The sequence below is a fragment of the Vigna umbellata genome, chromosome 8, assembly GCF_029865625.1.
Source record: "Vigna umbellata cultivar VRB3 chromosome 8, Vumbellata_1.0, whole genome shotgun sequence".
Lineage (NCBI taxonomy): Eukaryota > Viridiplantae > Streptophyta > Magnoliopsida > Fabales > Fabaceae > Vigna > Vigna umbellata.
In genome coordinates, this window is record NC_142172.1 from 43,346,000 (window position 1) to 43,372,949 (window position 26,950).

The window sequence follows — 26,950 nt, forward strand, 5'->3', positions numbered from 1 at the left end:
TAAATTTATTTATTTAAATTATATTAAAGGATTTATTTTAACAATATTCGTTTAGATCACAACATCAATTTCACTTCATAGATTAATTTATACACATATTTTGAATTAATAACAATAACATTTATTTTGGAAAATTTTAAAATATTTATTGCGACTTTATTCGATCATGGTATTTAAAGCTGTCAAAACGGATCATCCGGTCCGACCCGACCCGGCCACCACGGGTTGATCACTTTAGTGAACCAATCCAACCCGGCTCATTTATTAGCGAGCCAAAAAAATTCGAATCCGACCCGACTCACCACGAGTTGGTGGGTAAACGGGTTTGCTCACTTAATTACAATTTTTTTAAATAAAAAAAATTACAAACTTTGTATAATTCAAATATAAACAAATTTCACAATGTTTAGTTAATTTTAAAAATAAGGAACTTAAATCATTTTTTCAAGCAAAAACAAAATAATAAATATTTTTTTATAAAATTAAAATTAAATTTTAATAAAATAAAATTATGTAGGTGGGTTGTTGGGCCAACTCTGCTCACCACGGGTTCAACTAGCATAAGTCAGGTTTAAATGAGTCGGATTTAAATCTGACCCGCATAAAAAAATACATTTTTTTCAGGAATTGTTTTCTTTTATGGGTTGATATTAAATTATTCATTTATTACAATATTTATCTATTAAAAAGTAATTATTCATAAAAAGTTACGATTTTATATTAACAATGTGTTATTATATACTAACATGTTACCAGTTCATCAATTGATAATTCACTACATATTGCAGCAAGTGTAGATTTCATAATTTATATTGATAATTTTTTTAATAAAATTTATATAGTGATGAAATAATTTGTTTTTTTTATGACGTGAATATAAACTATTATTAAATATTGTTTTATCATACTAATGCGGTACGATTAATTACAGCATCCATAAATAATATTAAAAAGTAACTATATAATTACATTAAATGCACAAATATAACAAAGTTTGTAATATTGTAGAGTCCTCTAACATGAGTATTTCAAATCTATATTTAACTTACGTTATTCTAAAATACATGTTAACATTAGATAACAACACCGCAGAAAAAACACGTAGATAAGTTAGAGTTAATTTAAAACATAAATTTTAAATAAAAGATATATATACTAACAATTTAGAAAATAATAACACAGCTTTCACAACACATGCAATATGCTTCTAAATATAAAGACTCTCGTAGTCTATTTATAAACCAAAAGTTATGAAAAATAATCCGTGAAAAATTAATGTATTAATTAAATTCTAAAATCATACATCTCTCCTTAATTGTTTATTAATTGTTTATTTTTACCTTTATGTATAAACATGTTTTGACTGTCCTTGATCCATAAATCATGACATAGTAAATTCTATATCTCACGAGCTTGACTTTAGTCGATTCATTTTATATATGAATATTTTTTTAACTCTTGCAACTAGTTATTTCATATGTGTGAATCAAATTACTAGTATAACCAAAATGATTTAATTTTTGTCCATGTTGTTAATAAACTACACATGCACAATTCTGCTAGCATTCCTATCCTTTAAATCATTGTTTCCTCGTTTCATTCAATTCACATAAATCATAACAAATTCTACAAGACATGGACTCTTTATACCAATTTAGATTAGTAAGTTCTTGCTTAACGAAGTCTTGTATCGCTCAACGAATGTTCATTGCAAGGAGATCTGCCTAAGGAACACAACACTCGCCTAGGAATAAGGTTACTCTAATACTCTTTGACTTTGCTAAAAAACTATTACTCAACAACAAACAAGCTCGCTCAGAGAGAGAACGTTGGGAATACGCTTAGAGAGAGAACGTTGGAAATACGCTTAAAGAGAGAACGTTGGGAATACGTTTAGAGAGAGAATGTTGGAAATACGTTTAGAGAGAGAACGTTATGAATACGCTTAGAGAGAACGCTGGGAATAAACTCCTTAAAAAAATCTTCCAACTAGATTCTCTTATTTAGAAAGACAAGCACACACCTTCCTTTTAAGTTTCTAACATTTATAGACTTTACGAAGAATACTTTGACTTGCTTGGTAAGTATATCCTTTGATATTGCTTTTTATAAGCTTACTTAGCAAAATGATACTCATCGAGTGAATCCAAAAGTTTGATCTCTTTAATTTGCAAATTATGTATTTTTGCTCAACGAGCCAACCTCTCACTCAACAAGTCTATATAATCATGTAGCTTAGTTCTGCTAACAGTATAATCTTGTCCAATTATTTACTATTATTACTATTATTTACTATTATAATTCAACATTTTAATAACGAAGTAATCAAACACAATCTTTTAAAAACTACACATACTATCATTTACTATCTTTTTATATCCTTGAAAATGTTTATTAGGTTAAATTTCAAGTAAATAATTACAATGCATGATAAATTATAAAATTTAATTTAAATAGATACATAAATTCCTTATTAACCTTTTTACCAATCCATGTAATTTATGTTGATTTTCTAGTATGGTTTTCGTTTGAAATTTAAATTAAAGGTAATAAATATAGAAAACAGTAATACATATTTTATTAATAGGTGAAATTAAAATTAGTATAAATACTAAATTTTGTTTTACGTACAGATTACGATACTTCCACGTTTACTAAAATTTTCAACTAGATATAATTTTTTTTACAGATTATACTCTTTAAAAATAGTTATCACTTGATTAGTTGAATTTGAATTGAAAATTAGTTGTCATTGGCTAATTAATAAATACAATAATAATAATAAAAAAAAAGGAAGACGGAATGAGCTGCATTGGAATTGGCATGGGCTTCACGGGTCGTATGATGGTACAGTCATTTATGAATGTCTTCTTTATATCTCAACAACATTTCTGTCCATTGTTATTATAAACTAAAATTAAACCAACAAAACGAAATAAACACTCTGTTAAAACCACTCATTTTGGGAATTCATGTCTGCAATTCAAAATCTACAATTCCGTCTTTTTATTCAAACTGCTCTCTCTTCAACTTCTTTAATTCCCTCCAACTTTTTGAAAGCCCTATTTAACTAGTTATTGGGCTACTCACTCTAAAATTATTATTTTTATTATTAACTATTAAATGCATGCTTTTTCCGGTTCATAAAAATGAACTAAACATTTATTTGCCCATGATAATAACTGCACGCTTTAATAATTATTTATTGACTATTCAATGTTTCCATTTTTATTCAAATCTCCACTGTATGCTTTATGTTTCTTGTTTATCACTGTTTTAATTAGTAATAATTAATATGTTTACCTTTTCTAAGAAAAATATTTAATCTGATGATGAGTAGCCTTTACCGTTCCATCTCCCTCCTATTGTTTTCGTGGGTCAGTGTATCCTTTATATAGTCCAATGGAACAAAATTTGTGTTTGTTTTTGGTGCATACGTCAAAACAAAACTCTAATCTATCGGCATGTTTTTTTCTTAAAAACAAAAATTTACTTTTTTAACAATTATTTTACTTCTAAAATAGATTGTCAAATGACCCTTTAAATATAAAAAAAAATGATTTTCCTTAAATAATACCTAAATCTGATACAAATACCTAAACCAGATAGATGGACCCATTTAGAGTTTCTGGTTAAAAACTAGTATTACCAAGTTTATCCACAAAAATAGTTATGCCGTTATTGTATAAAATAATTTAAATATATAACTGTAAATTACATATGTAAATTAGTTACTAATAACCCAGATAAATAAACATTTTCTTAAAACGAAATTATCTTTATCAGAAATTATATTATACCTATGCAACGTCAAAACAAAACTACAAAAGAAAAGATAAATATTTAACTTTTTATATATTTTTTTAATTTATCTTTTGTTGATAATTTTCATGTAACATTATTTATTGTCGTCACGTTTCATCTAATCATATAAAAGTAATAAGTAAAACATTGTAAGTTTGATTAATAAAAAGAGATAGTTATAAACATATATGATATTGATAAAATTATATAAAATAATAACTATAATAATAAAATATATACAAACTATTTATGAATCACGTAAATTTTTCAAAAAATAATAACTCTTATACAAAACAACTACTAAAAAGCTATAAAATTACTCAATAACAACATTACATAACTTTCAATACATTTAGGAAAATGACACTTGAACAATCATTTTTGACAACATTTAGACACGCACACACGTGTCTAAATTTGAGTGGTCCATTTTCATTTAATTTTTCCAACTGGACCACTCAAATTTAGACACGTGTGCGCGTGTCTAAATGTTGTCAAAAATGGTTGTTCAAGTATCATTTTCCATACTTTTATATTGTGAAGTGATCATTTGTAGAAGACACAAATGAAAAACAGAGTAAGTTAGTGTGCAAAAGAATTATCCTAAATATTTAAACTATATAAATTATAATCTAAAGATGCATAAAATACAATAAATTGTGTATATTTACACAAATAATTAACATTAGTTTCAATTTTCATATGCATACTTTTGACATTAAGATTCAACGTAGACATATACTTGTATTAGTATTTATGTTCTGTAAAGTCATAAACAAGAATTAGCACTCTATTACTCACCATGTTAGTCTCCTTCGTTCCTAAGATCAAATTGTATAGTGATTAAGAATTCATTCGACTCTCACCACAAAACTAATTATACTATGTTTAAGTTTGAATAGATATTAGAGATTACGATACTTCCTTATTGGCATTCATATGTTAATGCATACATTACTATTATCATCACAATAAATTTTTGCTTAAAATTATTCCAACATCATCCTAATATATGTCCACAACTATATTATCACTTTAATCAAACAAAATAATAATCATAAACATACATAAAGTATATTATAACTTTATCTCAAATGGTCGAAGAAGAAAACAAATCCAACATATAAATTGACACTTAACTATATGTTGATATTGATGTACTCATCACAAAGAAAAATCTTACCATTTTTGATTTAAAAATAAATGAACAAATTATAAGAAATATTAAAGATAAGGAATAAAACTTTTATAAAAGAGTTTATAGAGAAATAAAGTGTTTTTAAATAATGAAACTTTTTTTGAGTTTTTTTATTTATATGAAAATATTTTATCATAAAAATTGTTGGAAGTCTTACATCGACTAGAGATAAGGTCAAATTATAATATATAAGTGAGATGCAAACCTCATCTTACAAGCCAGTTTCGTGGGGTTGAATTAGGCTTAAACATACCTTCTAATATGCTATCAGAGCCATAGAATTTGCTAACTCATGTAACCACTTAAAGTGTATTAAATTTTAGTTCACAAAAATACTATCATATATATATTATGGATTCTAAGTTTTAAGGTTAATAATATTTAAATAATTTTTTTATTTTTTATTATTTTAAATTAAAAATAAAAATATATTAAAATATTCGTATGTCTTTTTTTATGAATTCAAATTTTGTTGTGAACTAAAATTTAGTATAATTTAAAAAGTTACATAAATTATATATATATATATATATATATATATATATATATATATATATATATATATATAATCAATATGGACAATAACTAAAATATTAATTAATTAAACATTTATTAAATATCAAATTTACATCTTCCAACCAAAAAACTATATATCATGTTATAAAAGTTATTAATATCCCGTATTGATTATAATTTGAAAAAGATTATATATCATGTTATAAAAGTTATTAATATCCTGTATTGATTATAATTTGAAAAAGATTATATATCATGTTATAAAAGTTATTAATATCCTGTATTGATTATAATTTGAAAAAGATTATATATCATGTTATAAAAGTTATTAATATCCTATATTGATTATAATTTGAAAAAGATTATATATCATGTTATAAAAGTTATTAATATCCTACATTGATTCTATTTTGAAAAGACTCATTCACTTAATTAATCCTAAATATGTGTATTTATTATATAATTTCATTAAATTATTATCACAACAAAATTACATAAAAACTCAATCGCTTATATGTCACAATAAATTTATATTACTTATCAGACACCATACACGTTATTCAATAGTTTTCTTTAACTTTCAGTATTTAATATTTTTTTCAACGTATATCATTAGAAGCAAGATATCTGCTACATACTTTCAAATTCATGTTTTATCCCAATTATACCACTTATACTCTTAAATAATTTATTACATCCTTACATAAAATAGTAGTATAATTTATCACATCCTTACATCCTTAAATATTAAGTTATTTTAAGCATCAGAACAAAAAAATGTATTAAATAAATTAATAATACTATTAAAAATGTCGTAATAAACTTCATCTCTATTATTCTATATTTTAAATACCGTTGATTGGAAATTAATTAAACTAAGATATCAATTGTTTAATTAATCATACTAAAACACTTTGGGTTGCAAATTACAGTTTGGTGTAATCATTGTGACTGCACTAATCGTGTTAAGCGTCATTTTTCACATTCGTTTTAAATGTTCGTTTAACCAAGGTAATCACAGGTCTTATTGATTTTTTTATTTTATTAAAAACAGATATTTTAGTCACTCTCAAGTAACGAGGTAGTGATGAATGTATTTATTGCATCACAGGTCATCATTTAGTAGTGAAAGACACTTTAAAATAAACAATTGTGAGAATTTAAAACATGCTAACAATTACTCTAAAACGTAGGAATAGTTTATCAGGAATAATGAAATACTGAATGCAGACATTATTTTAAATTTTTTATATATTCCGGACTTAATTAGTTTAAGTAAGAAACAACATTTAGGTGTGTGTTATTTTATAAAGATGAATATAAAAAAAAGGTAAATAAATTTATTTGTGAGGATTTGAAACTAAAATTTATGTTAAGTTTTTGAAAGAAATAATAAAATACCGAATGCAAACATTAATTTTAATTTCTATTTATATATTCCGGACTTAATTAGTTTAAGTAAGAAATAATTTTTAGGTGTTTGTTATTTTACAAAGATGAATATGAAAATAAATAAATTTGTGGGAATTTGAAAGTAGAATTTATGTTAATTTTTTTTAAAGGATTTAGAAGTGAAAGTGACCGTGGTTTTGAATATAAAATTTTGTGAGTGATTTAACTGTTATAATAAATAAAAATAAATTTTAATAGAAATAAATAAAAATTATCAAATTATAATTTATGATAAAAGTAATATAAAATGATTTTTGGATGAATATAAAATATTTTTTTAATTTTTATTCAATTAGTTTGAAAAAAATGATTAATAATAAAAATAAATAAAGAATTGGTGTCAATTTTGTATAAAATAATTAAATATTTAGTTAGATACTAATCATCATCATTGATAAAAGTTTGTTGAATAAATAATGTTCAATTTTGTCACTAAAAATAATTGAAAAAGTTATTATTTATAAAAATTATTATTAGTTTTAAATAAGTCGTGTTCGAAAATCATAATTAGTTTCAAGTGGCAAGAGAATCAATAACATGAACGTGATATCATGAAATCGTTTCCAACAAATTCAAAATCGATTCCATCTCACCTCAAACCATACTTACCATTCTTCATTCTCATCATTTGATTGCATCACAAATCTTTATCTCATAAGACGAAGACAGTCTTGATATGTATTTAGAAAAGAAAAGGCCTTCCTTTTGGTTGGTGTTGTATCGAAGATTAACGAACTTGCCTAGGAACTTGAACCCTTATTAAACCATGTCGCAGCAACATGATGGGAAAAGTAAAGGGCTTAAGCATAATTAACTACAATGTTCAGTGATGGGTTTTTGAATTTCTTTTTTAAATGCATAAAGAAATAATGGTATGTTGGTAGTGTCAGAGGGAGGAAATACGATAAGTAACCATCTATCATCATTTTCAAGTAATTTGTTGTTCCTGTGTCCCCAGAACAAATACATCTAACTTTGTCTTCACTGTCTGTGGGACCCACACCATGGTGTCACGCCGGCCAACCGTACCCTTCTGACGGCGGAATACCGGCGGATATGGTGCCGTCAGAATCTCTTTCTGAAGCACTGTCTCCACTGACTCTCCTGCTCTGCTCTTCCTCTTCCCCTTTTCATTTTATCATTCAACATCACAACCCTCACCCACAAATACCACAAAACTTTCTTTTTAAATACACCTTATTACTCAATTAGGGTTTAGTTTTGCTTTATTATAATGATTTTTCAATGATAAATTAATGGATCATTTATAATTTTTAGTAACCGTTTCACCATTATTTAAAGATTAAATGGAAACGGATTTTTTTATTCTGATAGTTGAGAACTCACATCGCTCACCAATCATTAATTTGGATTTTAAATCACATAACTTTGTTAACTCAAAAAAGTACAGCCTAATAATTTGCTGCAAGATTTGGGAAAACGGAAAGTGTTTGGTGACGGATCATGAAACACGAATTGGTTTTGGACCCCTTTTATGAAACATTAGTTCAGAACTTTATTGTTATTTTTTCTCTTCTGTTCCAATTTCAACAACTTGTCACTCCTTTAGATCTAGGATAATTTCACAATCTGCTAAATTGTTTAATAGAATCAATATACTATGATATAATTAGTGGGTAATTTTATCCTCAGATATTTGATTACGAATTTGATGAAAACAGTTTTGTACATACGAAAAAACAATCAGAAAAAGTGTATTTAAAAAAAAATTCATATATCTACATAATAATCATTAAGATTCTCCATAATAAAATATCGCCAAGGGTATAAATCAAATATACTCCGTCCAATACTTAATATAATCATACACAAAAAGAAAATCAATTATAGTAATTGTGATATTAGTTAATTCACCAAAAAAAAAATATAACAATACCATTTTTTTTGAAAGCAAAAAGTAAGATTTATAATAAATAAATATTAAAATGTTAATAATCCAACCAATTAAAGAAAAATAATTAAATTTCGATTCAAACATTTGAAAACGTTTATTTATTTTTTAAAATTTTGATGAATTTACATATTCTTTTTCTCCTTAAACCGTATCCAACCGTTTGATTTTAAATCAAATAACTTATTAAGTTTGAACAAAATGCTACAGACATAAAATTAATTAATAACTCAGAAAAATTAAAAAAATGTTGTTAAAAAGTTAGATTGTGATTTAATTATATTTCACTTACCATCTAATGATAAATTTATGTTATATCTTTTTAACAATAAGATTATAAATATAAGAATAGTTATTTAAAAAACATATTCTTTTTATTTGATAATAATATTGGGTTAAATATGTTTTTAGTCCCTAAACTATTGGCGTTTCTGGTTTTCGTCCCTCTTTCCAAAATAAGGTACAACTTGGTCCTCATTCTTTTCAAAACCTTAGTTTTAGTCCTCGAAACTTTGGTTTTAGTCTTCGAAAACTACCAAATTTTTAACGGTGTTAGTTTTCGAGGACTAAAACCAAAGTTTCGAAAAGAATAAGGACCAAATTGTACCTTATTTTGAAAAAAGGACGAAAACCAGAACGACCAATAGTTTAGGGACTAAAAACATATCTAACCCAATAATATATGATTATAAAATATTTAATAATAAATGTTTTTATCAAATTGATACCCGATGCCAAATACAAGAAATGGTAAAATATTGTTTTGATTTGGTTTTAAATTTAAATAAAATAAAATAAAATAAAACTTTATTTTTGTGTTTGTAATGGAAAGAAAAGAAAGGTAGCAATAAAGACCGAAGTATGAAGCGGAGGAAGTAGTGTTGTCATTACTTACGTTACATGGAAGAAAGGAAAAAGGCAAAAGCTTTTGCAGAGCATTAAAAACAAGAAAAAGAAAAGAAAGCAAAGAGATAATTACCAAATGAAGGGAAGACAGTTATAATTTAAGAGGAAAAGGACTCAGCGAAGTCAGCTTTATACATTGCTATATGCAAATCTCTTTTATTGCTCATCACTCCAAACACTTTCAGACACAGTTCAGTCTTCTTTCTTTACCATTCGCCACCAAAACAATTCTCATTGTTTTGTGTGTTTTTTTTTTAATTTTCATGCACACCAACTTCTCACCACCACCCCTAGTCTGATTCGCTTCACATGCAAATAGTAATTATCGTCATACATTTCGTAAAATGTTGCTATTTTCTTTTCTTTTTCTGTCATCGACTTATGCTATGAATATTAATATATCTTAATAGATTGGCATTTGTAGATAATAGATCAATTTCTAGAGATACTCTCTCGTGACATAACCAATGCATGTGCATTGCTTTCTGGCATAACGACAAAACCCTTCGTTCTATTTTTCTTATTTCCATTTCATGCAATAGATTGAAACCCCTCAAATAATGTCAACACCCAAACTTTTCCTACCAAATAAGGACAAAACCTTCGGAAAGTGATCTTACACATATTTATCACGATTCACCAAGGCTGTCTTAATGCTTGTTTTCTTAAACAAAGCAATCTTTTCATTTTTTTTGGAAGATGATCATTCATAAGTTTCCAAGGAAGATACGATATTTCGTATCTGTTTTTTTTTCTTCTATTTTTTTTAATTCTTTTTTATCTGCATTCAATCTTTGTTTTCTATTTATATTTTTGTTGACGTGATTTTTAATAATTAAATTTTATACTTTTTTTTATAATAAACAACAATTAATAAGTACACAATCAACTTTAACTCGATACAAGTTTGTATGGCAATAAAAGATAACCGTGTAAACATTTAATAAAAGTTAAAAATAAAACAGTTCAAAGAATTAATTTTGGACATTTTGTTTCTAGCTCTAACTTAAATGCTTTAAAATACACTATTATTTGTCAGTCTATGTAAATTAAAGTTACCGTAAATAGGGTGCTACATTTCTGTTGCATATTGAAAAAAAATATATATACAGGATGAGATAATAATATTTTATTATTTTATAATGTAAAACTTAGATATAAACTGTTAAAAGGTAAGGCATTGACATCAAACATAAATAACATTTTGTAATTAAGTCAAATATTAACGGTAAATAACGGAAAGTCTTACTAAAATCGTAATTCGAATAAAAACATTTAACAATTATACCAAAGACTTTTATTGAACTTATTTTTCTTTTAAGAAAAAAGTCATCATGAGTTGAATGTAACTTGGTATTTAAATATTGAGAACTAAAATGAAAATTTTGACATATGAGATAACTTGTAAACAGCCAAATTAATCTATCTCTTAATAAATATAATTTTAGAGTTCAGAGAAATAAATTAAGCCTATGTTTAATTTAATTCACCAATCACGCTTTACTCTCTAATTATATATTAATTCTTTGGAGCTACAATTACATACATAATAGCCCATAACAAAGACTGCACTTATATCCTATGCCGTTATTCGTTATTCACTAAACATTATTTATTTGTATGTTAAATGAAATTATTAAGAAGATGCATTTATTAGAGCAACGTGAAATACAGATATGGTAAGTGAGTTTGAAACATGTGTTTTTCTACTAGTGTTTAAGTGTGCAGTAGATTTGTGAAGTATAAAAAAATATCAAAAATCCCATTATCATAATCTAGGAAAAAAAATTGTAAGAACTGAAAGTAGGATTAAATATTCTTACTTTTATCTTAAAAAAAAAGATAGTATTCTTAGTTTCTATTATCAGTGCCTCCCTGGCACGCTCCGTGGACACGCGCTCCATAATCCAAATGCGTACGAACGACGCTGACCGTGGCTCGTAGAGCGCGTAGTTATACTGTCTTATGCTTATATAGCCATTGTTCAGATTCGTTAGTGAGAAAACAAAAGGAAATTAAGGCTCACGCCAAGAGAGGCGCGTAAGTTGAGAAGAAAGAGATAGCTGTCAAATACGCTGGGAAACGGCGAGTACGAATGACGGCGGCTACCACCCTTATATACAGTGACAGTCTCCTATGCTAACGTCGCTTCACCGCCGTTTCCCATTATCTCTCATCATAACACTGTATTTTAAGGCTCACGCCTTAAGCCTGCAATCTCTCTTTCTCTCTCTACCAAGAAACCATTGTCGTTGTAATAATATTAACTGCATTCCATCATACTTGGTCTTTTCGCTACGTGCTGTGGTTGGCGACCATGGAAGATAATGGCCTGGCGCCGTTGTTCAATGTTGGCCCCCACAAGTTGAAGCTTCTCATGTCTCTTCTTCTGCTCATGCTCTTCCTTCTCTTTCCATTTGCTTTGCCCCTCAGCGAAGAAGGTTTGTGTTTTGTGGGTGCATTGCCATTTTGACTCACCCCTTCGGTTCTTTTTTGGTTTATTCGTTTGCTTCATCCGTCAAATCTTTGTGCATGTCTTTTTTTTTTGTCTGTTGTTCCTATGGGTAGTTGTTGCGGTTGTGGTGATTCCTTTTCCTCGTATCTTTTCCACCCCCTTTGTGGCTCTCCTCAAACAGTATTATTCTTTTTTTTTTTCGTTAGTGTTGCTTTATACATACTTGAAAAGCATTCTAGTGGAATGTTGTTTTTTGTTTGTTGCCCCACGTCAAATGCAGTTTTAGCTTCTCTTTATTTCGTTTGCGCTGTTCTCTTTAGACATTCGACTCCACGGTGTTTTTGTCGGGGTGTTAGATATTTACGATGCTGAATTTAGTGAAACAACCCTGGGTGTGTTTTATTTTAGTTGTGGGGGGAGGGGGGTGGGGGTCCTGGAATTAAGTGCCTTTTCCGTTCCAAGAAAGTGTTCACGTGTTTTGAGATTTTCCTTCATAACTGAGGTTGCTGCGTTACTTGGTTGAACCATGAAAGAATCCGAATTTGGTATGGCATACCTTTTATACCTTTTTGATCTCTTTTCCGGTGGATATTTCAAGCCATACCGGGCCAAACGAAGAAACTTTTTGAATAGATTCGAAACTGTAATGAGATGTTGATTTCTTTGTTGACCTGTTTTACGGACATTATTACATCAATGTGATTTATATAAGAGTGATGATACAGATTAAGGACATCTTAATTTCTAGTCGTTTTAATTTTTGGGTAAATGCATTACTGGTTAATTGTTTAGTGTGGAACAGTTTTGTCAATATTTTAATATGTATGGAAATTTGTTTACTTTGGGTTTGGCACTTGGACCGTTGTTCTACTGTTTCAGGGTATTCCGGTTCTGCTTTTTTATTTGGACGCCTTTCTGCATTTGAGTGCCTTTTTAGATTTTTTATCCTTTACAATTACAACTTTGACATTATAATATTGAAATTTATGTAAACTAGACCACATGGATAAATTGAGTTCTTTCACTGCCACACTCTTACTCGTGTTCTTCCATTAAATAATTTCTTGAATAGGAAATTGGTATATCTCAATCTCGGTACTTGCTTGACTATTGCTTACAGAGATTGGATACTCGCTTTAAAAAAGAACTATGTTGCCCATGAAATGTTTTGTTATTTTCTGAACAACGTTTTCCCCCATTGCCGTGGTTTGATGATTGCAATTTTTTGCCGTAGGTCAATTAATTGTTTTTTTTGGAAGTATTTTGTAGTTTGTTTTACAATGTTTTTTGTTGCATGATCTGTCCATATAATTACTAATCGTAGACGATGGAACACTATGTACTACTATGGAATTGATAATTGATAGATTTGTACGGTACTGAGCTCTGGAGATGCTTGAGTGTTGAACGGCCTTGAAAATGTGCAGGACAAGCATTAATGGCGATGAAGGCCACTTTCAGCAATATGGCAGACGTGCTTCTTGACTGGGATGACGTCCACAATGACGATTTTTGCTCTTGGCGTGGAGTTTCCTGCGATAATGGCAGCCTTGCTGTGATTTCTCTGTGAGCTTATTATCCTTTTGTGATTATTTGCTTCGTTTGTATTAATCTTTCTAATTAACAACCATTCGTGTTAATTAACTGTTTGTGTTGATTTAAAGTTCTTTGCTCTGTTCTTCTAGGAACTTGTCCAGCTTGAACCTCGGCGGGGAGATATCCCCAGCCATTGGTGACTTGAGAAGCTTGCAGTCCATGTATGTTTACGCTTAAATGATTTATCATTCTCATCTGAAATGGATGTGTGTTTAAGCTTGACCTTTGATTTATTTCTGAGATGTTTGCTTGTTTTTTCAACCAGAGACTTGCAAGGGAATAAATTAACGGGGCAAATCCCAGATGAAATTGGAAACTGTGCAGCACTTTTTCTTTTGTAGGACTCTATTCTTGCTTCTCGTATTACCTACTTCCATGTTGATCTTGTTTTACTGGGAAATATTTCTTTATATATTTGCTTATTTCATTTTTTTCTCTTTCAATTGAAGGGATTTGTCTGATAATCACCTTTATGGTGATATACCTTTCTCCCTGTCAAAGCTAAAGCAACTTGAGTTTTTGTAAGTTTGAAAGCAGAAGTGACGCTTTATTTTGTTGTTCGGCTTTAATTGAATGACGCTTAAATTGTATTGATGGATACAGGAATTTAAAGAGTAATCAGTTAACTGGTCCTATCCCTTCAACCCTAACCCAAATTCCAAATCTTAAGACTCTGTAAGTTCGGTTTCTCTTCTCAATACTAAATTTTATTGTATTGGTATTTTTTAAAATGACACTTATCCATTCTAATAAAACGAGTAAATGACAGAAGTTTCTGTCACCTTAGTGTTTTAACGATCTGTTGCTTTAGCTGCCTCTAAATAAGTGCAATTACTGTTCTGTTATGTTTGCAGTGATCTTGCTCGAAATAGGCTCACTGGAGAGATCCCAAGATTACTCTATTGGAACGAAGTCTTGCAGTACCTGTGGGTTTTATCTTTTCTTTGTGTATTTTACTTTTACGTCTGGCTGTATCTTAGTAGTTCTTTAACTTTGGGAGTTTTTATTTGGGATTGTTCGTTGATGCAGTGGATTACGAGGGAACATGTTGAGTGGTACTCTGTCTCCTGATATATGTCAATTAACTGGATTGTCGTATTTGTGAGTAATCCAACCCAAGCACGATGAAGCTTCACATTGGATCTTTCGTGTAACCTTACATCTGTTTTTACCTCTCTTTTTTTCTGTTGTTTTCCATGATTTCTAAGTGATGTGAGAGACAACAATTTGACTGGTACTATACCTGACAGCATAGGGAACTGTTCAAGTTTTGAAATCTTGTAAGCCAAGAAACTGGTGTTTGGTATGTTCTATATTTCATTTTCGATATTTGTCTCATCGTTGCCACCCTATTATTTCATTGAATTTCAGAGACATATCATATAATCAGATTAGTGGAGAGATTCCATATAATATTGGGTTTCTGCAAGTTGCTACGTTGTGAGTATTTTCACTGTGAGATTATTGTTATATTGTTGTGAATTGACAAGTCACAATTAAAGGATATGTATATAAGCGAGTATTACTGTGATTTCTGCCCAGGTCACTTCAAGGAAATAGATTAACTGGGAAGATTCCGGAAGTGATTGGTTTGATGCAAGCCCTTGTAATATTGTAAGTATACTTCTTTATCATTATTCTAATTTGAAGATTATACTAATAATTTGACGCTCTGAGTAAGGCAATTACTTCTATATTTGTAATTTCTAAACATGTCTTTTGTACCTTAACGTGACATTGTTGTAGGGATTTGAGTGAGAATGAGTTAGTGGGATCAATTCCCCCAATACTTGGGAATCTGACTTTCACTGGAAAGCTGTGAGTGTAACTATACATTGACTTAAACTTTTAGCTATTCTGGTTTTCGTCTGAGAAATTTAATTGGTCAGGTACCTTCATGGAAACATGCTTACTGGCCCGATACCTCCTGAACTAGGCAATATGTCCAACCTGAGCTACTTGTGAGTTAACCTATATATTTGTATCAGAAGTGTATGTAATTTGTGAATGCACTTACGGATTGTCTTTTCTTCAGGATATTGAATGACAACCACCTAGTTGGAAAAATTCCAAATGAGTTTGGGAAGCTAGAACATCTTTTTGAATTGTAAGTTATAGTCAATCGGTTACACTGTCAAAACCTGTTGCTGTGTCTTGTGTAAAGTAGCTTCATTTACTATTTTCAGGAATCTTGCCAATAATCATCTTGATGGAACTATTCCACATGACATAAGCTCCTGCACAGCCTTAAATCAGTTGTAAGATTTCCCATTGCTACCCGCAAGTTCTGTTGAGCTAGTTAGAATATCATGTTGTTTTCAATACCGTAGCACGACTTTTCAATGATTTGCTTAGTTTTATTTTCAGTAATGTGCATGGTAATCAATTGAGTGGTTCCATTCCATTGAGCTTCCGCAACCTTGGTAGTTTGACATACTTGTACGTTATCTAAAACTTGTTTCGTTATATTCCTACCAGATTTCTTTGTTTTTACTAATTTAACAGTAAAAATTTTCACGTCCAGAAACCTCTCTGCGAACAACTTCAAGGGGACCATACCTGTCGAGTTGGGGCATATTATTAATCTAGATACATTGTATGTTTCCTCAGAAGAACATATATAACCTGATGAATGTCAATGTGTGTGGAAGATAACCTTTAATTATTTTATACCTTGTTTCAGGGATCTATCTTGCAATAACTTTTCAGGACTTGTTCCAGCCTCTGTTGGTTATCTGGAACATCTCTTGACCCTGTAAGAAAGAAATTGTAATGAACACTGATAATTGTTTTAATTTTGTATTATTGCTTTCCTCAATAATATTTTCACGTTACAAATGCAGCAACTTAAGTCACAACCACCTTGGAGGTTCTTTGCCAGCTGAATTTGGGAATCTCAGAAGCATTCAAATTCTGTGAGTCTTGTATACTTCTGTGGAAGTATAAACTTCAACGTCTTGTTAAGATTTTTACATTAGTTAATTTATTAACATGTAATTTATTCTGCTTCTAGTGACATGTCATTCAACAATCTCTCTGGTAGCATTCCTCCGGAAATTGGACAGCTGCAGAACCTTATGTCTTTGTATGCATAACTTTGTACTATTTTATATTTATGTAGTGTTGATCCATTAGTGGGTAATAGCTTCAACTTATTTTTACTTCAACTATATTGTAGGATTATGAACAAAAATGATCTGCAAGGGAAGATTCCTGATCAGCTGACTAATTGTTTCAGTCTTACACTATTGTGAGTATCCCCGACAGCCACCTTTGTCCCTACGTCCCATTTTTGCTATCTTTGAACCGTTTTCTGTTCTTAAATATTTTTTTTTTAGAAATTTGTCCTATAACAACCTTTCCGGAGTAATTCCTTCAATGAAGAACTTTTCAAGGTTTTCAGCTGACAGGTATTGTAGAGGCGCCTTTAGTTTAATGACATATTGTAACCTTTGCTTCTTTTATTTTATGTATTAATGACATATTGTAACCTTTGCCAGCTTCTTAGGAAATTCATTATTGTGTGGAGATTGGGTGGGATCAATATGTCGTCCTTACATTCCAAAATCAAGAGGTGTAATGCCAATTCCATATTAAAAAGCCTTTTTAGAAGTGAATTATTTTAATATATTGAGGTCAATTCTGTACAATTTTTTTTCAGTGATTTTCTCCAGAGTTGCTGTAGTATGTCTCACGCTTGGAATTATGATATTGTTAGCTATGGTCATTGTAGCCTTCTATAGATCCAGCCAATCTAAACAATTGATGAAGGGATCTAGCAGAACTGGGCAAGGTATGTTGAAAGGATCTACATTTACTTGTGGTATCAGTTTAATGCTGCCTTTGTTATATTGAGCTTGCCTCATTTCAGGTCCTCCAAGACTAGTTGTTCTGCACATGGATATGGCTATCCACACCTTGGATGATATAATGAGAAGCACTGAGAATCTCAATGAGAAATATATCATAGGTTATGGTGCCTCTAGTACTGTATACAAATGTGTTTTGAAGAATTCCCGACCAATTGCAATTAAGCGACTGTATAACCAACACCCACACAATTTAAGGGAGTTTGAGACCGAACTTGAGACAGTTGGTAGCATCAGACATAGAAACCTTGTCACCTTGCATGGATATGCACTCACTCCCGATGGAAATCTTCTTTTCTATGACTATATGGCGAATGGGTCATTGTGGGATCTTCTACACGGTAATGTTACTTAACTGTCTAGACATGTCTTAACTGAATTTGGTGGAAGATTTTGAAATTATTCGTTACAAGTGTTCTCTTAATTGTTTTCGATTTCTAAATTCTGTATATTGTCAAATTGCTCTGTTGCTGTTTTGGCTTTGGTACCTTAGATGTTTCACCTGATGCAGGTCCCTCGAAGGTAAAACTTGATTGGGAAACACGCCTGAGGATTGCTGTTGGAGCAGCCGAAGGACTAGCTTATCTCCATCATGACTGTAACCCGCGAATAGTTCACAGGGACATTAAATCTTCGAATATTTTGCTGGATGAGAACTTTGAGGCTCATCTCTCTGATTTTGGTACTGCAAAGTGCATCTCGACTTCGAGAACTCATGCATCGACCTATGTCCTTGGAACTATTGGCTATATTGACCCTGAGTATGCCCGAACATCTAGGCTGAATGAAAAATCAGATGTGTATAGCTTTGGAATAGTTCTTTTGGAGCTACTAACTGGAAAGAAGGCAGTGGACAATGAGTCTAATTTGCATCAATTGGTACGTGTATTAATATTTGCACGCTCTTAATCTGTTTTTTGTTCACAGTCATTGTTCTTGTTATATATGGAAACCATTTGTGTAGTGCATTATATAGGGGTTAACAAAAAATGGATAATGTGGTGTTCGCACTCAGCAGTTTTTTCATTTGGGGAGGGCCATTTACAGAGCACTGCGTGTATATTTAAATTATTAGCTCCATTTAACTCGATTTGGGGACTTTTTTTTGCATGAATTCAGATATTGGCCAAGGCAGATAACAACACTGTAATGGAGGCTGTTGATGCAGAGGTGTCCATAACCTGCATTGATCTAGCTCATGTTAAGAAGACCTTTCAGCTTGCTCTTCTTTGCACGAAAAAGAACCCTTCTGATAGGCCTACCATGCATGAAGTAGCCAGGGTTCTGGTATCACTGCTTCCTTCACCTCCAAGTAAGATCCTTGCTCCACCTGCGAAGAAATTTGACTATGCCCATTTTGTGATCGAGAAGGGACAACCTCGAAAAGTGGAAGCACAACCTCAACAAGAAGATAACAACTCAACCAATGCTCAATGGTTTGTTCGCTTTGGGGATGTTATATCCCAGAGTACTTGATTGCGATTCCTAATTTGGACATATGTACCTGCTGAAGGATTCATGTCTCCATGTCCATGACATTCACACTGCATGAAACTAGTTTCTTTTTGAGATTAGATATAATCGTTTACAACATTTAACAAATAGATGATGGAGCATATCGATAGGGGGATAAACACTTTATATTATAGAGCATATGCAAGTTTCTACTACTGTATACAAGCACTTGTTTTCGCATATTATTATCTGTCAAATGAATAGCTGGTTTTATATTATGCTGCTGCTTCTATTTATTATGCTTTTACTTTGATTTCGCAAACAAGTTAGGGCTATATCTGACCATGAAATAATCCTTTAACTGAAGAAAATAACGAGTTTTGTGTTTTTTTTTGTCATTTAAGACAACAAAATTACGGGTACCGGCAAACTTGGCTTCTCCCTCGAAGTATGCATCTTATACGGTGCATTTGTTTGACAGCTTGTCTTCGACATGATTCTTCTGTGAATTGAATGGTGAATTTAGTAGTAAGTTTAAATAAACCATTATAGTTTTGTACTTTTAGTAAGAAAAATTAGAGGCAGAAAACCCTGTATTTGATGTTACAGCCTTAGAGGGGAAGGTTGACCCAGCACTCTTGTCCTCTGCGAGGCAAAGGGCTTTTAAGACAGCAAAATTATTTTTATGACATACATAGGTAAATTATTTTATTTGAAAGACTTTTTCTTATTTGTTACATGATTTTAGCATAGTTTTAATAAACACAAATTCAATAATTCTTTTAAAAATTTATAAATATATTATATAAGTTTCTATTCTAATTATAATATAAGATATATAGGTTATAGTTTGAAATTAATATTTATCATTCAATATTTTTTCAATTTAATCGTATTTCTGTCTGTGTCATATATCTGGGTGTCATAGCTGATCATAAATTTGTGATGAGCAATGAATAGTTACGCGTACCAATGTCTTCCATAAATTCACTGCGCATGCATACAATTAATGCCTGAAGAAGGAGAAGAATAAGACATTTTACTGTTTACAGCTAACGTCTCCGTTAGAAAACTTCACCTTCTTTTCATGGACAGAGTCTGCTACGTGCAATGTATGTATGCATATTGTTTCGCAATACTTTACTTTGAAGTATTTTAATATGCGTGTCGTATAGGATAAACATATCTTTTGTCGTATAATTTATGCTAAATAAATATTTTTAAAACAAATTATATTATTATGAAATATATAATGAATATACATTATTAAAAGTTTAAGTGATATTTCAGATTTCTGCTAAACACTTTAAAAAATTGAATTTAATTTAAAGACAGGGATAAAATATGACAGATTAAAATGAAGAATATACTAAAATCAAATGGAATTAGTGTTTGAAATATATATCTAAATGATCGGACAGAAAGAATGTTAAAAGAATTTAGTTGGAAATGTGAGTGAAGTGGTTTTACTTTTTATTTCATTACATCAATATTCTACACTTACACAATTTTTAAGAAAAATAAGTCTATCTCTTTTGTCTACCTGTGACACCCATAAAAAAAAAAAAAAAACTAAAGTGTACCCTGGTCATTTTTCTACAGTATTTCTTTAGTTTTTATTGAACAGTACCAAAAGAATTGTTGAAACAGTAGACTTTGCTTTTGAAACTTGGTTATTTTCATGTAAATGTTGTTATTGGGGCCATTTTCAAAAAATACAGTCTACATAGAATTCTTCAAGTGTCTTTATATCGTTTTCTGATTGAAATTAACTGGTGCTGTTTTTAAAAATAAACCTTAATTTGGAGAGATTATCACACAAAAAGTAAGTTGTCTAAGAAGAACGTACACATTGACTATCTTTTGGAAGAAAGCAGTGAGGATATATTAGAGTGCAAAACTAAATAAAACCCATAAATTGCAAGACAATTGACATAGTAAATGAAAAGAGTCTGATTCAAAATCAATTGGCAGATGGGCATTTTGTTCTGGAGCAGTCTTTTGGTACTTGTGTTTTTGATATTTCCTTCTGCATAATTGATTCTGTCTATATGAGTTTAAGCCTGGGGAAGTACTTCCGCTTCAGCAGCCCCTCAATCATTTTGCTATTAGTTACAATCGGGAAAAAACATCCAAAAATTTGTTGTCTTGGGATTTTCTGCACAAAATTGACATGCAAAGAAATTATCGTGACAATATCATTACCATGCATCATGTGACAATTGGATGTTGAATTGTGTGATTACCTTTGGTGGATCCCATTTATTCATTTGAACTGTTTTTCTTCTGCAGCTTCTTCTCCGGCTCATCATAATCAGCTCTCCGAGTGTTGGTGGCCTCCTTATAATGTCACTGGCAATATCTTCATCACAGAAATCTTTGGGTCCTACTTCTTGTGTACTTGAAGTTTCTTTTTCCAGGTTCTGATCCCTTGCATACAGAGGAAAAAGGGTCTCAAGGAAAGTAGCACCAATTGGGCTTGACCTGCCAGTTGCATAGCTGCTTATGCTACTATCTGTATCTGAGGAGGCTGGAGAGGAACTGGAAGCTTTTTCTGATGGCACAACACAGTTTGAAAGTAGTGAGGGAACCGAACCAAACGACTGGTCTGCATCAAATGTAAAAGCTTCAAGGTCTAAATTAGTTATGCTTTCACTGTCATAATTGCATGTTCCTTTGTCTTTGCCATCATGGCCAAAGTTGCATGCAACAGAAAAACATGAAGATGATGCTACATGAAGATGAAGCACAGGATGAACTGATACATCTGAGAAAATAGGAAGAGGTTTTCCTGGTTTTTCTTCCCAAAGAAATGGAACTGAGGCAATTAGCTTGAGAGGAGTTTGAGGGAAGCGGGCAACTGAAGAGACCTCTGTCTCTGGCTTCCAATGTTTCTTAGCAATGCCCGGCTTTACTTCCCATATGAAAGGAACTGAAGGTGCTTCCCTCACATGCTTTTTCTTTTCTCTTTCATTCATTTTTCATTGCTTTCGTTTTTCTGCATTTGCAGACAACTCCATTTTATACTGCTTCTCTCTGAATACGTATAGGAGTGGTTTACTACCAACTTTTCTTAACTGTACCATTTTATTTTCTCAAGAGATTAGGCATACCTACCCTCTATTCAAAACCTTCTCTCTATGGAGCAAGTTCAATTCCAATATTGCTTCCCAAACTTTACCATCCACATGTTTTCTTTTTCATATACACTCTAGTGTATAACAAAAAAAGAAGTTGATTTTAAGATATAATGATAATGCTTAAATTAGAAACAAAGCTTACATTTAATTACATTTAGGAATGATTAGGCATAAATTATTTTACTGTTCTGTCATGGTGAAAATTTGCTTGTGTTACAACTTACAACCTTCCCTTAACTAAACAGATAGAATTGACTAATCTTAAGAACATTATTGTTAAGCAATTTGAAATAAAATCTTCTTTTCACACCGCTACAAATATGAAAATATTGACAACGGATATTTCTTTTTCAGATAAATTCAAAATGATAAATTTGTTTTCTGGATTTAATTGAAGTACGAGTTCTTGTAATTATATTATATCTTAATTTTCATTGAAAACTTTTTTTTTTCTTTTGAATAACATGATCGTAAATCTAGAAATTTTTATTTAGAAAAGAAAAAGTCAATTATGGGTCAACTTGCACTGATACAGTAATGACCCACAAATGCCGTCTATTATGTACAAATCCACTCACATTCATAAAACAATATTAACTTAGTATGTATAAAATTTACACTGTCCTCTCTCAATGATATTACATGTTCTTCTTAATTTTCATAAAAACCAGGGGTTACAAAACTCACAAATAAGCAAGATTAATTCACAACATAAAAAAGAGAACGTGGGAATGAAAATGATCTATACAAAATGTTCTCTAAAATGATTATTTATAATAATAAAAAAAATCTTAAAATTGACTCAAGAGATAAGATGAGACTAAATCAAGAACATAATTTAATTAATGAAATAGTATGTTAAAGATCCCAATGTCACCTTACCATAATTTTACGAGACAGTTGTGTTGCTCTAAATTTGGGCCGCTGTGAAGCCCATTATAAAAAACGAAGGGTTTCTTCTTTCAGCACCCCCATAAATATATTCGGTGAAGGAAAGGTATTTCAAAATAAAAAAAGAGGTGCCCAAGAAACGAACACTTAAATTGGAGGGTGGTTCTAATTCAATAACGTTGAATCATCGGATTCATAGATTTGTTGGGTCTGTTTCTGATTCAAAGGCGAGAGCAAGGTCGTGTATCAGTCCTAACCTCACCAAATTTAGTTTTTGAAACTCCCAGTTGTTCTTGCAGCTAAGAGAGTACCGATTCCATGGCCACTCAAATCGAAAGCGACAATTCAACCCATACTTCTCCATCATCGTAAGCTAAATTTTCCGACTATTTGCTTGCTTTATACCACATTATCATAGCCTAACATGTTTGAGTTGATGATATTCAAAGGGCTGTTGTCCTCTGGTTTATTTGAAGTGTACCCTATTTTAAGGGCTTTACTTTTATTCTCCAAATTCGTTTTTTTTTGGGTATTGGTGAATTTCTTCTTTTGTGGAAAAAGGTGTGATTTTGGGTTCAGTGGCATGTGGTCAGCTAATTATGGCTATTGGTGGTTGTGTTTAATTCAGGCCGAAGAACACATACAAAGATCCAGATGATGGGCGGCAACGGTTTTTGCTTGAATTGGAGTTTGTTCAGTGCCTTGCCAATCCTACCTATATCCACTGTATGATTTTCACTTCACTTCATTTGTATGCTTTGATAGTATGGACTTCATTGGGCAATAGTTCAAGGGGTCTAGCTTAGTTAGTGAGTTGTGTAAATCCAAACACGTGTTTAATTTCTACGGATGAAAAAATTGTGTAGTTGGACAGCTAGAATAAGTAGTGAAAAATGGGTTTTGCAAGTAATTGGGATTCTTGGATACAACACAGCTTATTTTGGACAAGATTAGGCAATTTGGCTCCTATTCTGCATAAAATAATTTTTTGGGGGATAAGATTTTAAATTGTTGTCATGGTTGGATTTCATTGTGATTCTTGATATTGCGGAAACTTGCATACAGATGCAGCTGATGGAGCCAGAATTGTGGTACCTAAAATCCTTTATGTTGTTCTCACAATTGTGGTCGTCATTCCTTTTTAAAATCTGACAGAAACATGTTTGAGGATTTGAGGGCTTTCCATTGATCTTTTCTTTTATCTTTGTTGTTTTGTGTTTTGCCTTTATCTGAGGAGGATTCCTCATTATCCTATCCCTGCAATTTCTACTGTCTTTATCAAATTTCTTTTTCACATTTTTAAAAAGTGTCATGCTTGGTCTTTTGAACGTGTGAATTACTTTTGTAGTTTTTATTTTACCTTATTCTTATATCTGTTTCACTTTTAAACAGATTTGGCTCAGAATCGTTATTTTGAGGATGAAGCATTCATTGGATACTTAAAGTATCTTCAATATTGGCAGCGCCCTGAATATATTAAATTTATTATGTAAGAATTATCTTCAAATAAGGGATTATGTAATGCAATTCTACTTAAGGCATTCAGTTGTTTCAATTAGGGTAAAAGGATTAAAAGACTTAGTCTAAGAGGAATACATCGAAATCAACAGTTAATGTAAGTCATGTAACTACGAGAATAAATTGGTTCTGGCACCTTTTACTATTTCGTGTCCATCCTTACTTTCAGGGATGTTGTTCTCTGACTAAGCTGGATTCCTATTCTGATTTGGTCATGTTCTATGAATGCTAGGTATCCTCATTGTCTTTATTTTCTTGAGCTGCTTCAGAATGCAAACTTTCGCAATGCAATGGCACATCCTATCAATAAGGTACATGGCAGTATCTGTTTGCTCTCGTATAAAATCATGCTTTCTCCTGGAATTCATATGAGTTTGCTCCTGTCTGAGTTACGCCATTCTCTTTTTTTTTGTAGAACTCATTCCTCCTTTGGTACTACTTTTAGACTCATATAAGCAAAATAATTTAATTTTACATTGAATAAGATTGTTAGTTAAGTTCATGATTTCAAAAAATAAACAGGTATATTTTCTAAATTACCCCCATTCATATTTATTGGAGATGGTGTTGGATTTATAAAGGTATTTTTAAGAAAATAACATTTAATAAGGTTGAGTTAGCTGGAATTTGTTTATATTTATGTCCACTAATCTTTACCTTTTTCCCCTTATATTTGAGCCCAAAGAGAAGAGCAAATTTTTCTTGTTACTGTATAAAATGAAACAGAGGCGGAGGTAATTCCTTGAGTCATTCTGCTTGAAACTCCTCTTTTGGGAATCAGCAATCTTTTAATGTATTCATGATACTGTGAGTCGATTGGTATTTATAAGAGTATGCTTAATGCCACCGTGATACATATATATATCATGTGTCACTAATAGTTACCAGATGGCCTGCATTACTGGACTTCTTTGAAACAAATAACCGAAATTAGTTGCTTTGCTTTACCTGTATCTCACGGATTGTCCAAACACCATTGTCTCTGTATTTTAGGAACTGGCACATAGACAACAATTCTACTTCTGGAAGAATTATAGGAACAATCGGCTAAAACACATTTTACCAAGATCACTTCCTGAACCTAGTGCCACATCTGCAGTTCCTGCTCCCCTTTCAACTCCAGCTCAGGCACCTGCATCTGCACTACCACCAGTACCTGCTACAAGCGTTGCTGTCACAGCAACACCCTCGCAAGCTCCTTCTCCTATGTCATACGGTATGCCCCCTGGCTCTGGTATAGCTAAAAATGACATGAGGAATCCTACAGTTGACAATAGAAGGAAGAGAAAGTGAGTGTTTAATACCTCGTGTAAATTGATTATAAAAATAGTTCGATGTGGCTGGATAAGGAATCAGTATGCTTGAGAGATGGAAGTAGGGACAATGATAAAGCAAAGTTGTTATGCAAATTAATTTTGTTGTTATCTTAAAATATTAGTTAATATTCAGTTGGGCCGACAAGTTCTTCTTGAAAATCCATGTGAAAAATCATTATTTTTATACAAATAATTTGTGAAATGATTTTCGATTGAAATAATGGCTTTGATGGTTTCTACTTAAATTTCTTTTGTTATGGTGGTCAAAAGGAATGAAAGACAGTGCCTTGTACTCTTGCTGAGGATTTTGATTGAGTAGTCCATAGCTAGTGTATTTAATTTGAAATTTTGGGGTCATCAAAATGGGGAAAGGAGTTTGCAGGCTGCGCTAGGGGCAGTAATGGTTGAAATATCGTATAATATGTAAATCGAGTTCAATTGGTGTGGTTGGAAATTTTAGAAGGCTGAGATTGCCTTGTCCATGGTACACTGGTATTGATAGCTGAGTAAATTGCGAGAGACAAAATTAAAACTTATTCTAAAGTAACTATTTTTGGCGGCAGTATTCCTTCTTTTGGTTGCAGTCTGAAGTAAACTTTGATATTTCATGATTGATAACACTCTTTAATATTAAAAGAATGTGATATCTGTATGCTTAAGTGTGCTATCCTTCTAATCTAACCTACTGTAAGGGGAAAAAACAGAGAATAGAATAATCTGGAAGAAAACAGGACAGAGAAGGAGAAATTCAGAAGAGACACGTAATAATTCTTTCTTATTCCCAACATAACAGAAAGGTGCTTTATATAAGCACTACTCCTTACAGCTAATATTCCTTCACATGGTATAACGGTTTCTCCTAAAAGGGAGACACGTCACTTAGTAACAAAATCCCTAAGATAAATTGGCTGACGCACAACCC

The 26,950-nt window shown here is 31.2% G+C and overlaps 3 protein-coding genes across 3 annotated transcripts; 2 read left to right on the top strand and 1 right to left on the bottom strand.

Moving 5' to 3' along the window:
- The first annotated feature begins 11,809 nt into the window (after positions 1–11,809).
- Positions 11,810–19,441, top strand: ERL1 (ERECTA-like 1). Its single transcript, XM_047311177.2, has 27 exons — positions 11,810–12,229; positions 13,671–13,809; positions 13,929–14,000; positions 14,105–14,176; positions 14,289–14,360; positions 14,443–14,514; positions 14,694–14,765; positions 14,869–14,940; positions 15,048–15,119; positions 15,211–15,279; positions 15,382–15,453; positions 15,586–15,657; positions 15,729–15,800; positions 15,875–15,946; positions 16,026–16,097; positions 16,207–16,278; positions 16,364–16,435; positions 16,523–16,594; positions 16,683–16,754; positions 16,853–16,924; positions 17,018–17,089; positions 17,178–17,249; positions 17,340–17,413; positions 17,501–17,632; positions 17,711–18,049; positions 18,220–18,587; positions 18,828–19,441. The coding sequence occupies exons 1-27, from the start codon at positions 12,106–12,108 to the stop codon at positions 19,182–19,184; spliced, it is 2,970 nt and encodes a 989-aa protein (XP_047167133.1). The 5' UTR covers positions 11,810–12,105; the 3' UTR covers positions 19,185–19,441.
- Positions 19,442–20,608: 1,167 nt separating this feature from the next.
- LOC124835928 (hydroxyproline-rich glycoprotein family protein) lies at positions 20,609–22,164 on the bottom strand. The gene is made up of 2 exons (XM_047310966.2): positions 21,410–22,164; positions 20,609–21,321 (listed from the first exon to the last, which is right to left on the bottom strand). The coding sequence occupies exons 1-2, from the start codon at positions 22,139–22,141 to the stop codon at positions 21,211–21,213; spliced, it is 843 nt and encodes a 280-aa protein (XP_047166922.2). The 5' UTR covers positions 22,142–22,164; the 3' UTR covers positions 20,609–21,210.
- Positions 22,165–23,326: 1,162 nt separating this feature from the next.
- MED31 (SOH1 family protein) lies at positions 23,327–26,230 on the top strand. The gene is made up of 5 exons (XM_047311190.2): positions 23,327–23,562; positions 23,823–23,920; positions 24,587–24,683; positions 24,945–25,023; positions 25,706–26,230. Exons 1-5 carry the CDS (start codon positions 23,513–23,515, stop codon positions 26,003–26,005), a joined length of 624 nt encoding a protein of 207 aa, XP_047167146.1. The 5' UTR covers positions 23,327–23,512; the 3' UTR covers positions 26,006–26,230.
- Positions 26,231–26,950: the final 720 nt, after the last annotated feature.

Coding starts and splice junctions, on each gene's coding strand:
- ERL1 (XM_047311177.2), top strand. CDS start 12,106: ATGGAAGATAATGGCCTGGCGCCGTTGTTCAATGTTGGCCCCCACAAG. Junction 15,947..16,025: donor CTAGAACATCTTTTTGAATT/GTAAGTTATAGT, acceptor TACTATTTTCAG/GAATCTTGCCAATAATCATC. Junction 18,050..18,219: donor ATTGTGGGATCTTCTACACG/GTAATGTTACTT, acceptor CACCTGATGCAG/GTCCCTCGAAGGTAAAACTT.
- LOC124835928 (XM_047310966.2), bottom strand. CDS start 22,141: ATGAATGAAAGAGAAAAGAAAAAGCATGTGAGGGAAGCACCTTCAGTT. Junction 21,322..21,409: donor ATAAATGGGATCCACCAAAG/GTAATCACACAA, acceptor AATTTTGTGCAG/AAAATCCCAAGACAACAAAT.
- MED31 (XM_047311190.2), top strand. CDS start 23,513: ATGGCCACTCAAATCGAAAGCGACAATTCAACCCATACTTCTCCATCA. Junction 23,563..23,822: donor ACCCATACTTCTCCATCATC/GTAAGCTAAATT, acceptor TGTTTAATTCAG/GCCGAAGAACACATACAAAG. Junction 25,024..25,705: donor TGGCACATCCTATCAATAAG/GTACATGGCAGT, acceptor TCTGTATTTTAG/GAACTGGCACATAGACAACA.